Raw genomic sequence first — 13621 nt, 5'->3', positions numbered from 1 at the left:
AAAAATAAAAACAATTTTCAGGGGTGCCTGGGTGGCTCAGCCAGTTAAGTGTCTGACTTTGGCTCAGGTCATGATCTCAGTGTCCTGGGATCGAGCCCCCAGTCGGGCTCTGCACTCAGTGAGGTGTCTGCTTGTCCCTCTCCCTTTGCCCTTCCCCCTGTTCATGCTCTCTCTATTTCTCTCTCAAATCAATCAATCAATAAATAATTTTTAAAAAATAAAAACATTTATAAAAAAAACCCCTGGATATTACTGTATACTGTTCCTTCCATCTAGAAGGCACTTAGCACCAAGTCCCTCATAACCCCATTTACCTAGCTATCTTTCTTTCAATATTCAAGTTAGAGAGACAGTCCCTTCTTGTCCCTCCTTACCTCCCATGAAATCAGTGTTTGGGTGATGCTCTCTATCTTCCTCTGCTGAGCTACTTTAATCATACTATTTTTTTACTCTGCATTGCCATTATTTGTTTATATCTGTGTCTCTCTCCAAGAAGCATTGTGGTAGAGAAAAATGAACAAATTTTAAAATATCATAATGATAATAATATCACTAATACAATGCAAGACCCTGTTGTAAGCACTTGCTGTATGTTTATCCATGTAATCCTTACAATGCTGTGAGGAGGGTAGCTATTGCTGAAGTTGAATCAACATGACTCAGTGATAGATCGAATGTAGGGCTAGAGATGAAGGAAGAATCTCAGCTGACTACCAGGTTTCTGACTGGAGCAAGTGGGCGAACAGTGGATGGAGGTGCCATCTATTGAGATGAGGAGTCCACCCAGGCAGTATGTGAAGAAGAGGAGTCTGGGTCAGGGTAGGGGAAAAAGATTTTCAGTTTGGGTATTGCCATTCTTTTGCCATTCTTTGATAAGCAGTCTTTCCAGAAGCTTCAGGAATAATGCAAGTAATGAATTTTTCCCTCTGGCAGGCATTTGGAAACACCACTGTCCATCTCAGTAAAGCAGACTAACCTTCCAACATTTCTTCGCTAGCTTACTAGAAGCAGGAGGGCTATGTTTTTGGGATCCTGGCCTTTTTCTCACCTTATGCTCTGGCTTGCGGCTCCCAGAAGACAGCGAAGACCCCGTGGCCTTGCAGCCTGCAAGTTCCTGCAGTTCCTGTACCTCCTGGCCCTCACGTCCATCCCTCAGCAGGTGTGGGCGCCCCCTTACAAGATAGGGGTTGTGGGCCCTTGGGCTTGTGATCCTTTGTTCTCAAAGGCTCTGCCTGAGGTCGCTGCTCGATTAGCCATTGAGCGGGTCAACAGGGACCCATCATTTGACTCGGGTTACTCTTTGGAATATGTGATTCTCAATGAAGACTGCCAGACTGCCAGAGCCCTTGCCAGTTTCATTTCTCACCACCAGATGGCCTCAGGATTTATTGGCCCTGCCAATCCTGGCTACTGTGAGGCAGCCTCGCTCCTGGGAAACAGCTGGAACAAAGGGATTTTCTCCTGGGCTTGTGTGAATTACGAATTAGACAATAAAAACAGCTACCCGACCTTTTCTCGGACGCTCCCTTCTCCCATCCGTGTGCTGGTAACTGTCATGAAATATTTCCAGTGGGCACATGCTGGAGTCATTTCCTCAGATGAAGACATTTGGGTGCACACCGCCAACCGAGTTGCAAGTGCCCTTCAGAGCCGTGGCCTGCCTGTAGGGGTCGTCCTGACCACGGGACAAGACAGCCAGAGCATGCGGAAAGCTCTGCAACAGATTCGCCAGGCTGACAGAATTCGCAGTGAGTGCTTTCTCCCCGCTGAGGTTTAAATGTGGTTTCGGGAGGAAAAAAAAAATAACGATCTCCAAAAGGTTTCCTACCCTTCCACCCTAGGAGAGCACCCCCCCCCCCCCCCCAGGTTTTCATGCATCTGCCCTCTTTCACTCCCACTCAGCCTCGAAGACCATCTGGCTTCAAGAGAGCCTATTTTATGAACGAAATACAAGTACAAAGAACTTGGCAGTTAAGATGCCCTTGGATTTCAGTGCCTACACGCAGCATCAAGAGCAACTGTAGCCACGCACCCTTCTCGCCTGTAGGACCCCAGTAGTTTCAGATCAGCCAAAGCGGGGTTCTCTTCTGGCTCCCTTTTGGTCCGTTCTTGTCACCTGCTTCATCACATTTCACTTGGAACCTGTCTTCTCTGGACTCCAAAATATACATCCCTTCTGTCCTCTTACCCCCGCCCCCAAAATAGGGCTTATCTCTTTGCAACACACAGCTAGCTGATTCAGAGGGCCTTAGCTGATCGATAAAAGCATAGTAAAATGTGGAGAATGCCCAGATTTTTACCTCTCCCTTCCCATGAGAAGGTTGACGCTCAAAGGTGATTCTTGCAGAGGCAATGGACAGAGCGTGAAGCAAAGGACTGACCCGGCAAAGCTTCCACCACCAGAGCTAGCTGGGTAGGTTTGGGGGAAGAGGAGCCCTTACTGGTCCTCTTGAATCAGATGTCTCTTACTCACTCTTACAGCAAGTCCTCGTGGCACAGTTTTGATATTTTCTATTCCAGTGTTTTAAATCTCCACTTTACGTTTTTTTTTTTTTCTGGAAAGTGGCAGAGATTTGTGGAACACTGTTCATTTCCCCTTTGCACCACTTGAGACTGGCCAGCTCAGAAACTACTCCTCAAATTGATTACTGCTAGGATTAGTCCTGGTCCCAGTCATTTCCTTAACATAACAATGGGTTTGTTAGAGAATGGTCCCGTTTAGCCTGGCCTGTAAACAGAAGCCCATTTTAAGTTTCAAAGGTCACCAGTATTGGACCTTCATTATGATCCTTATGGGAAGATGAGGACAAGAAGGTTTCATTCCCAGAACTACAGTAGTCTGCTTCCAGCTCCAGTCTACAAGATCCTATAATGTTAAGCAATCAGTGGGGCTCTGATTACTTCATAATAGAGCTTGATACTTTCAAAGCAGAGCACATAATTATTTTTAAAGATATAAAACCATTTCCAGGGGGGAGTCATGCCAGAAACAGGCTAACAGATTTAATATCGTAATTTTATAATATGTCACAAATCTTCATGAAGCCCCATGTCTCCTGCGAGCTTACAGTTCAGTGAGTGTTTCCCATTCCACCCATTCTAAATAGTATACTCTTTGAAATGACAGCTTGGCCTCTACCATGAAATGTTAAATAAATCCAGGCTCTGAAGCACTTTGGACATCAGACTGAGTGAAGTTAGGACTGAGTGCTTGCCACACACAAGTCGTCCGAGTCAGAGAGGTATCAGATGTACATATCATTGACCCACTATTCAAGATTCATTCCTTTGGGTCGATGGTTCTCACTCTGATGGCATACTAGAAGTACTTGGACACTTTTTCAAAATGACCGGTGCCAGGATGCCACCTGTGGAGACTCTGGTGGTCTGCAGTGAGGCCCCAGCAGAGATCTTTCAAATAGCTTTCCAGGTGCCTATAAAAATGTAGCCAGGGTTAGGAACCCCTGCTTTAAGTTAATGAAAATGCAAATCAATGGTCCTGACTTTAGGTTGCCAGTCATTTCTGTCTTAATATAACTTGGTTTAATCAGATTGTCTTCTTTAGAACACTATGCACCGAAAAAAAAAAAAAAAAGAACACTATGCACCGGCACATTAAAGGAATGGGAGTTTTAAGATTGGAGAAGGAAAAGCCTAGAGAGGAAGGTCTGTGGTTATTGAGGAGAGGCAGACTCTGGGTAGGAAATGAAGTAGGGACTCAGGGCGATAAAAGGGAACGAGGACAAGGCTCTGCACTGCAGGATTTTGCCTCTGGTTTCTGACAAAACATAGGCAGACTCAGATGAGGCATGCTGGGACCTCATTGACAGGAGACAGAATGGGGCTGGGGCTGGGGAGCAGGGAAACTGAGCCATCAGTTGGGATGTGGCCTCAGTATGACCTCTGCCAGTGTGGCGTAGCCAAAGATGTGTGGGACTTGGATCTGGTACAGCCAGCTGTTGGCACCTGAGGGCTCACTGAAGCAGTGGGTAGGGTGTGACAGTGGGAGTTGTGGAATGGGGGTGAGTCAAAGTAAGCTAGTGAGAGCAGTGTCTCAGCCAGTGCAAGCATGAGAGGCAGGATTCAGAGCATGAACATAAACAGACTATCAGGACTCGAACTGAGTGGCCTGGGGGTAAGGGGCACATTTTTTATCCCATCAAGCAAGTGGGAGATCTGGTGAAAAACAGAGCCAGAGGCCAGTGAGTAGGAACTGAGGCAATAGGGTGGTAAGGAAGGTTAACAACACACCAAGCACAGCACATACCAGATCAAATCTCTGATTTTCTAGCCCCTCTTCTCCGGGTGGATGGAGACTGCTCAAGTATTCCTGGCTGTTATCTCTCTTGATTAAAAGGCACTAAGCTTTTTGTGTGAGCTCAGCCCAGCCCAGCCTCTTCCCTATTCCGCTGGCTGTGAGGCTACTTCTTATACTGTGGGTCCCTGGCTGAACCTTCAGAGAAGGACTCTTGGTAATGTACAAAATATGGTGGAAATGGATTCCTTCCTTCAGAAAGGCCCAGCAATATCTGGCAGTAATAAAAAAAAAAATAGTTGAAAGATTGGTTTTGTCCAGCCTGCTCACAATAACAGTGGTCCCAGCCCCAGGTGGTGGTGGTAGTGAGGAGTAGATGTTAGGATGAAAGGGAGAGGAGGTTTATCTACTTCTGGTTGGTGGGTCGCTTGTCCTTTCTGTAAATTTAGATTTCCAATGAAGAAGCATCGCTGGCACCTCACTGGAGTCCGAAGAAACGTCTCTCTCAGAATCACGTCTAAATTGTTCTTTCAGGATACTGAGGCGTTGATAACATGTAGTAGTAAAGATGATAATAATAATAACAATAATAATAGCTGTGGGCTCTTTGGAGGGGAAACAGCAGGGGTGTTACTAGATGCTGCCATAGAGACAATGAGAGCAACCATAATACCACTTTACATGTGAACAGCTCTCTACAGTTTACAAAGTATTTGCATATAGATAATCTCATTTAATCCAGGATTACCCAAAAGATAGGTATTTCCTTTCAAGTTGTACAACACCTGTGAGTCTCACATAACAAGGAGGTAGGTGTAGGCCTTTATTAATGACAGACAATGGAGTAAATGAAGTCCCAGAGAAGGGGGGGTTTCAGCCTTTCTTGTTCATTTTCCTTGAAGCTTCAGAAGCAATTACCAATAATCTTTGTTTCTGACAAAGTCAAATAATATAGATAGTAATCGAAGACAAAGGTCCTCAATTTACAGTTGTGCTTATAGAGGTTGTGGCTGGCCCAAGGGGATCAAGCTGAGTGGGCATGAGGGCCAAAATCCAGTTCATTCTCTACTTAGACCATTAGCCCTGATGGAGATTTGGATCCCCTGGCATAAAAGAGCACTCACTCACCAGGCGGAGCACCTGTGCGGTTGCAATGACCCAGAAGAGTTTTGTTTTTGTTTTTGTTTTTTGCTTAATCTCACAAAGGCTAGAAGGAGGCCTCACTAAAAAGCTCTTTGGGGAACTTTTCAAATGGCTATTTCAAGCCCTCCACTCCTCTCCTCACCTTTTTGCCTATCAATGCTTGGCTGATTTGTGAAAACTTTTCCATTTGGGTTTACCAGGCTGTTGAGCCATGGGGACGCCTTTAAATCCTTTCAAATTGGGAATGCTTCATTACAATATGATATTTAGTAAATAGGACACAGAATGGTCTTCGTTTGTTCGAAATTAAAAAGCTTATTATGATGTTATTGCTGGGGATCTGGCTAGCCTCTTCCCATCTATTGGAGATTATTATACATAAAAAAGACCAAAACAAACAAACAAACAAACAAACCCAGCAACATTGGTAGTAATAGCTAATATTTGCTGAGAGTGTATTGTGTCCTAGTCATTTTGCAAGGGCTTTGTATAGACCATCTCATTCCATTCTTGCAATATCCCTGTATTATTATCTAACACACTTTATTGGGCAGCCCCGGTGGCGCAGCGGTTTAGCGCCGCCTGCAGCCCAGGGCGTGATCCTGGAGACCCTGGATCCAGTCCCACATCAGGCTCCCTGCATGGAGCCTGTTTCTCCCTCTGCCTCTCTCTCTGCATCTCTATGAATAAATAAATAAAATCTTTAAAAAAATAACACACTTTATGGATGAGACTATAGAAACCAGAAGAGGTTAAAGAGCTTGCCTAATGTCACACAGCTAGTGAATGGGAAAGTCAGGCTATATGCTCCGGTTGGTCTAAACAATGCCTCTCAAACTTTGGGGCTTGTTAAAACACAGGTTGTGGGGTTCCTTCTGCAGAGTTTCTCCTTCAGGGAGGAAGGCTGGGGAAGAGTCCCAGAATTTGCATTTTTAACCAGTTCACAGTGGTGCTGATGCTGCTGGTCTAGGCATCATTCTTTGAGAACCACTGGGTCAAGTGAAAGACTTATACTCTACTGCCTCCTGCCTACCTGAGATATGTCCTTAAAGCATACTCACTTAAGATCGTGTGTGCCATGTAGGTGTATAATTCAGCTCTTCCATTTTTTTCTTAATTGTTGGGCCCACTGATGAAATTCTTTTAAGCACCTGGAGGTAGCTGGTGATGGCCTTCTTTTCCTACAGTAGTAACAACAATGACATAATACTATGGCTAAGAGCCTTTGTGTCGATAGGGAATTTGGTATAGAATTTGGTAGAGATAAGTATAAGTCGATGTAAATGGTCAAAGATAACCCACTTTCATGAATGGGTTCAATGGGTAATGATAAAATTATTGAAGACCCTGCACAAGAAGAAATCTCTAAAGAGGCTTCCAGCATCTAGACTTCCAGCATTTAAGAGGCCTTCTCTGTATAGCAGTTTTAAAAAGTCAAAGAAAATATATGTTGCAAGGTGTGGCGAAATATTAAAAACTTATCTCAAGATGGGCAGCAATGTGAAGGCAATAAATGCACTCGTAGTACCAGTCTTATTGGGTATGAGAAAACACAATCTGATGTAGGTGGAATGGCCATTAAATGAAATGTGTGTCTGACATCGTACTGAGCTACTTGCACCGGTTCAACACAGGTGGCAGGTAAGGCAGTGGTGGTCTCTGGACTTAAAGCCAAAAATGTGTGTTGGGGGACAGAGGATATCCTCAGCTGATAAAAACAGTCACACATCACCTCGGTGCAGTGTTCTTACATTGTGCTTTGAAGGCCTCCTGTACCGAATCACACACTGTAGGGCAGAGCTGGGAAACATGCAGATTCCAGAGTCTCCCACCCTCTTCCTATGCATTCATTTTATAGACTGCCTAGAAGAAAGCTGACAGGAAGAGGGTCTGGATGTACTTCTTTCACAGTATGGCCAGATGGCTGAATCCTGGGGGAATGTGAGACTTGGGATAAATCACAGAGCATGCCACCCCCTCCCTCTGGCCCATGTACCTTCCCCCCCTCTCAACATTTGTTAAAACATAATATGTTAAAATAAATTTCAGTGATAGGAGATGACACAAAAGGGTTAAAATGAAGATAAAGAACAGTAGAATGTGGGGTGAGGGGGGTTTTGTTTTTATGGACTGGGAGCAATACTGTGGGCTCTTAGTATGAATGTGACTCCTAAGGACTTAGATGTGAGACTGGGCTCAGTTTCCTCCACTAAGGATTCTATAGACAGTAATCTGCAAGAAAGAAAAAAATAAACTTTGCCTTCTAAGAGACACAATTCCTCTATCTCAAGGAACTATCAGACAGACTATTTCAATATAAGAAGGGAAAGAGTTGAGCAACTTAGTAATAGACTTCTGGTGGAGGTTCATGATGTTTTTAGCTGCTGGTGTTGAAGGTGAAAGAGAAGGTCCTGGACAGCCTGCCCTAGTGGGTACCACAGTATGAAGACATAGCTGCTGGATATCTTGAGTGGGGTTCAGGAAGCTCAGAAAAAATGCTAGTATCATACTGTGGTGAGATGGGATCTCAGGAGGATGTATCTCCTGATCCTTGTTTTGGCTAGAGAGTGGCTGACTATTAACAATCAGGATGGAAACTTACAAATTAGTATTCTTCAATGATCACCCAATGACCCAGGCCTTGTCCACTAATCCTTTCCTGACAACAACTTACAGGTAAAAATACCATTTTAATGAATGTAATTTTGAGATAATAAAGCTATTTAGTAAAATCATCATGTAGAACAGATGCATCCACAAATCTCTGTTCACAAAGCATTCAATCTATTAAATTAAGATACTGTTTTTTTCAATTCAGCATATCTGCTTCCTACTTTAGTCATGTTCAATGGTGAGGTCTTGCCATGCAAAAAATGAGGGAGCCTGTGATCAGACCCTCTCAAGGCTTACATTTGCTCATCTATCAAATAATAGAGGAATGAAAGGAACTAGTAGGTCTCACAGATTCTTTCCAGTTTGAACATTCTGACTCTTTGTCTAAAATATCCTTAGTATGGGCCAAGGAGAGAAAAATTACAAGGCAAGATTAAGGTTGAGGGCAAGGTCTTGAGCATAGTTAATGACACTAAGCATTAAGGAAAATATGGTAGAATTTACCTGCTCAGTAAATATTGCTTCAACTTTTTCCTTCATACTAATAATCCAAATATGCCCATGCTTCACATCTCAAGGAACCCACAAAAGATACCCAAGTGTACAACCAGACATTCATTTAAACAATGTTCATTGGGTTCATAATATGTACCAGGATCCAGAGATAAATAAGACACAGTACTTGACTGGTCATTGGGTACAAACTGATGCCAAGAAAGGGGTACAATGTGATAATAATTGTTTAATAGCCGGCTTGTCAGGGGAACATACCCCTGATTTGTAATGTTTGCTGATTTTCATGGAGTGATTTCCATAATCACTCCCACCATACCCAATTTCAAGCTATAAGTCTGACACTGACTAGCACACATAAATCCCTGAAAATTTAACTCCAGGCTCTTGTGAACTAGCACCAGCCAGCTCCAGCACACTTCTGAGAAGTGTGACCTTATGAGTGGTGGCTCTCTTCAGCTGAGGGCAATTCTTAGAGAGGTGTTAGCTATCCTCTCCTAACACCAGCTGCAGCCCCCCCTCCCCCACACACACACCAGCAACTAGGAGAATGACTGCTTCCGTCGTCAAATGTACATCTGGGTGGTACACCATGGCTCCCACTACACATAATGTATGTTAAAGTATTTGCGGTATTTCAACCAACATAAAGCACTTAATTCCATTTAACATATTCCATCTAATGAAATAATTTTAATATTCCTTGAAAGATAGTAAATACAATTTTATCTCTGTTGGGTAATCTTGGTCAAGTCAACTAATCTCTGTTTTTGTCAAAGAAAGATACCAATATGGACTTATTTGCTAAGGATCCTGGTGGACAAACTGACCAACTAACGGAAACACCACACATAACTCATTTCTCTCCCTCAGTGGATCTGTTACTGGACTAATTTGCCCAAACCAATTCACGTTTAATAGTGTAACCAAATTTAGGGAGTTCGATGTCTTTGGTTCTTATTTTTCCTTCTGAATCCAGCTCTTGCCTTGTCAAACCTCTCTGGCACTCCATTTCCCCATTATATAATGTGTAATTATGCACAAAGGAGACTGAATTCCTCCTGTGGCTCATAAACTAGCTCCAAAGATATCCTACAGTATCTAAAGGAAGATTTAAGGATCAGAATACAGGCAAAACCTTTTGGGTCGATTATATTGAAGGCACTAATGGTTATTTGAAAACTCACATTATGCTGTATTTGTGTGTGTTTAATTTAAATCATCTTGATAACTTGCTAGTTACTCCTTAAAAAACTGAAAGGTGTCAGCTCTAGGTCAAAGGGGATAGTTTCTGGGAGTATTTATCCAGTGTCAAAAGGTTTTTGAAAATGAAGAAATATGTAAATGCCAAAGACCAGTCACTGAACGTAGTTAAGCATACTCAGTTCCTGAGATTAAAGGTTCCCTGTAAGCACATATAATTAATATTTACCAATAGCAATAGGACCTTTGCCTTTCTTCAAGGAGCTCAGAATACTTGCCAGGCATTATCTAATTAAACTATTCAATGTACCTGTGAAATGCTTTGGAATCTACATTTGAAAGATGTGGGCACTGAAGCACAAGTGGGTTTAAACTAAACTCATTTAGCATGCCAAGGGGGAAATTGGATAGAAGACTTTCAGTCTCATGATCTTGCTGTCATTCTTCAACCGTGGCCTCCTCTAATCCATTCTATTCTAGCATATCCTTGCCAAACAACATAGTTTCATAAGCCTAGGAAGAATTAAATAGAATGCAAAGTAATTCCAATTATAGAGAAGTTAGATTTTTAGAAGTTGATCATATCACCCACAGTATCATTAGTATTTAGAGGTGAATGTGAGCTAGTATCATTCATTGTCTATAATGGCCATGGTAAGGGTGGGCACAGTTGTGCAAAATTTATTGGGATGTATGTTTGCTGAGCTGGACAATAAATAGCAATGGTGAGAATGTCTCCCATCTTCTCCCTCTAGCCTTTTTATTCTTAGGTATAAGAATAGCTACTATTTTTTGAGTGCTGTGTGCTAACCCCATTATACGAATTGCTCCTTCAATCATCACTACCACCCCACAAAGTATATATTTATGATCTCCATTTTATAAACGAGGCAGAGAGAGGTAAAGTGATTTACCTAAGGGTATACAGCTAACAATAACTAGTGATGCTAATATATAAACCTGAATCTTCCAATCCCAAAGCCTCTTCATTATGCTACCTCCCATTTGCTAAATTTTTTCTTGCTGCTGTCTAGTATTAGGCTCGGCAGGTTGTAGACATGTCTGTTTTGTCCTTATGCCTAATCCAGAGTCCCTGAACATCCCTCAACCTTAGCTCGGGGCTTCAACATCTTGATCATCTCAGAGGAATAAGATAAAAATAATTTACCAATTGGTTATAACACATTTATTTATTTCTCCCAATCTGTGGTTTTTGGAATTCTATTTTACTAACATATACTACCATAACCTCCCTGCTTTGTTGGTTTCAGTAATCATCATGTGTATGCATTCGGCCTTGATTGGGGGAGAGACTCAGACGCATCTCTTGGAATGGGCTCATGATCTGAAAATGACTGATGGAACCTATGTCTTTGTTCCTTATGATGCCCTGCTCTACAGTTTACCTTATAAGCATACCCCCTACCAGGTCCTGAGGAACAACCCAAAGCTCCGTGAAGCCTATGATGCTGTGTTGACCATTACAGTGGAGTCACAAGAAAAGACCTTCTATCAAGCTTATACTGAGGCAGCAGATAGACATGAAATTCCTGAGAAGCTGGAGTTAGATCAAGTAAGTGAAGATTTACAAGTTACCATAAACGGAGACCCTCAAAAATCAGGAAGGTCAATATTGTTCCTATGAAGAGCCTCTATTCCATAGGCAACCCAATCAAGAGCAGACAGCCACACACAAATTAAAAACACCTTTTGTTTGCAGGAAACATTTATAAAACAAAGACACATTGTTGAAGAATTTCTTTTTACTGTCAAGCCACCTACAATGACAGCATGTAGCCATGAAGGATAAATAAAATATATTTAAGAACAGAGAAACAAAGCTTTTATATATAGTAGTGCTGTTCAAAGGGGCTAGAGAAAAGAAGTCTAATTGCTGACCCAAGTTCACCTAGTTTGAATAGTTCTAAATCTCTTCAAAATAAAAGACAGCTGGTGTTATGAGACTATATTAACTTTATTATTGATGATAGCAGTATTAGAGAATGCGGCTTCTGTTTGTTGGCATTTGAGCTTCCCAATGCTGAAACTGAGGATCACCCAGACTTCTCCACCTAGTCAACAGCGTTGCAGGATGACCATATTCTGGCACCATGAGGGCATGCCTTCTGTAAAATATACAGCCTGGAGGAACATAGGGGAGTATGTGTTTCCTGTAGGTAGCTGGCTCCCAAGAAAGAGAAGTTAGGAGGGGCTGGGCTACACAGGCTTAGTTTTCCTTCCGAATTAACCTGTCAGGTTAAGTCACTCCTTCTTTGTGGGAAAGAATCAGTAAGGGGGTGAAGAGAGGTCAGGGTGTTTTTTTGTTTTTTTTTGTTTGTTTGTTTTTTGTTTTGTTTTGTTTTTGTTTTTTGCTAGTAGAGCTATCTCTGTATGAAAGGAATCATTTGGAATGGGGAAGAATTCCTCCATCCCAATATGCAAGATATGCTATTTACATGTGTTTAAGTGGAATATATGTATAAACATATTTCAGATTCAAATCACAGACACTTAAGGACTGGAGGAAGATAAAGGAGTGGGGAGGGGAAGAAAGCAGAGAAAGGAATGGAGAGCAAAGACAAAAAGAGGAAACATACAAAGAAGACAAGGGATATGGGAGGAAGGCGGGGAGGCCAAAGATAAGTTAAATTTGAAAAAATACAGAGGGGTTTTTTATAAGTTGGAGGCCAGATATAGAAGAAGGCAGTGATTTTTAGAAGTATTTATTTTAACATGCAAGTAGGAGTAAAAGTTCTAGCATTTGCTAGCTACTGTATCAGTTATGATGCTTCTGGCTGCGAGTTCAACACACAATGGCCCAAATAATTTTTTTTTCAAAATTTGAAGGTATGGGAGCTCGAGGGTCAGTTAATTTATCAGCTCAATGATGTTATCAATGAACCAGGTTCAACTCATCTTTCCACTTTACAAGCCATTGCATGCTATCTTATCATCATGATTTGGTTGGTCTTATGGTCCCATGATGGCTACCACAGTCCCACGATAGCTGCCACAGTTCCATCACATATTATAGGTGGAACTGTCTCCAGATAAAAATAGGGAATGTCCTTTTCTTGTGCTTTTAAAGAGTGAGGAAATCTTTTCCAAAAGCTCCTCAAGCAGACTTCTCTCCACACTTTCCTGATCACATTCATGTCTCCTATGTATACCTAAATCAGTAATTTAGAAAGAGGAACAAGACCATCATGATTGACCCTATGGCTGCTGGAAAAATATGAACAGAATTGAGATTATGTTAGCAGGGAAGAAGGCTGTCAGGCAGGCATCTGATTGTATCTAACACTCACATTTTCTACGATATTCTCCTTTATATCCACCCTTTAATGTCTTTATCCTATAGACTTCTCCCTCTGAGCAAATGATTCATATAAAACTTTAGTTTAAATATTGATAACAAAGATTTTGCTGATTCTTGTTCTGATCAAATAGTGATTAGGAGAGATATTCACAGTGCTGACTTTGAATTTTATTGCTACTGAGATATTTATAATAAATCTTTCCTTTAGGAGACACACACATGTTTAAAAACAAATGGTCAGTTTGGTCAAGAATTGGAAAAATCCCTTAAATTTCTAAGAATGGTTGCTCAAAGCAGTTGCTTGGTGTATTTATAGGCAAGCATAGAGATGGTGAATTTTTGTACTTTTTAGCCAATGTTATGGCACCACATACATACACACTGAGTCTTTTTACTTTAATCACGAAATTGAGGGAAGGAAAAAGGGGTGTGTGTGTGTGTTGTACATGCATATATATGAACAGATATATTGATACAAAAAAACTCAGACCTTCTACTCTTAATATTTGATCCAATCTCTTTGTGCTTGTGGAAAACATAAGGTAATTAAGGCAAGAAAAAAAAAGACACCATTA

The 13621-nt window shown here is 41.7% G+C and overlaps 1 protein-coding gene across 1 annotated transcript in view; it reads left to right on the top strand.

The window, feature by feature from the left end:
* Window positions 1-1018: 1018 nt before the first annotated feature.
* Window positions 1019-13621, top strand: part of GUCY2F (guanylate cyclase 2F, retinal) — a 94968-nt gene continuing 82365 nt past the window's right edge. The window contains exons 1-2 of the mRNA XM_041741930.1: window positions 1019-1748; window positions 10999-11300. Coding sequence (XP_041597864.1) covers window positions 1019-1748; window positions 10999-11300 — 1032 coding nt within the window. The remainder of the gene's footprint in view (window positions 1749-10998; window positions 11301-13621) is intronic.

This window comes from Vulpes lagopus, chromosome X (genome assembly GCF_018345385.1).
Source record: "Vulpes lagopus strain Blue_001 chromosome X, ASM1834538v1, whole genome shotgun sequence".
Taxonomy (NCBI): domain Eukaryota; kingdom Metazoa; phylum Chordata; class Mammalia; order Carnivora; family Canidae; genus Vulpes; species Vulpes lagopus.
This window is presented reverse-complemented; position numbering and strand designations above follow the sequence as displayed.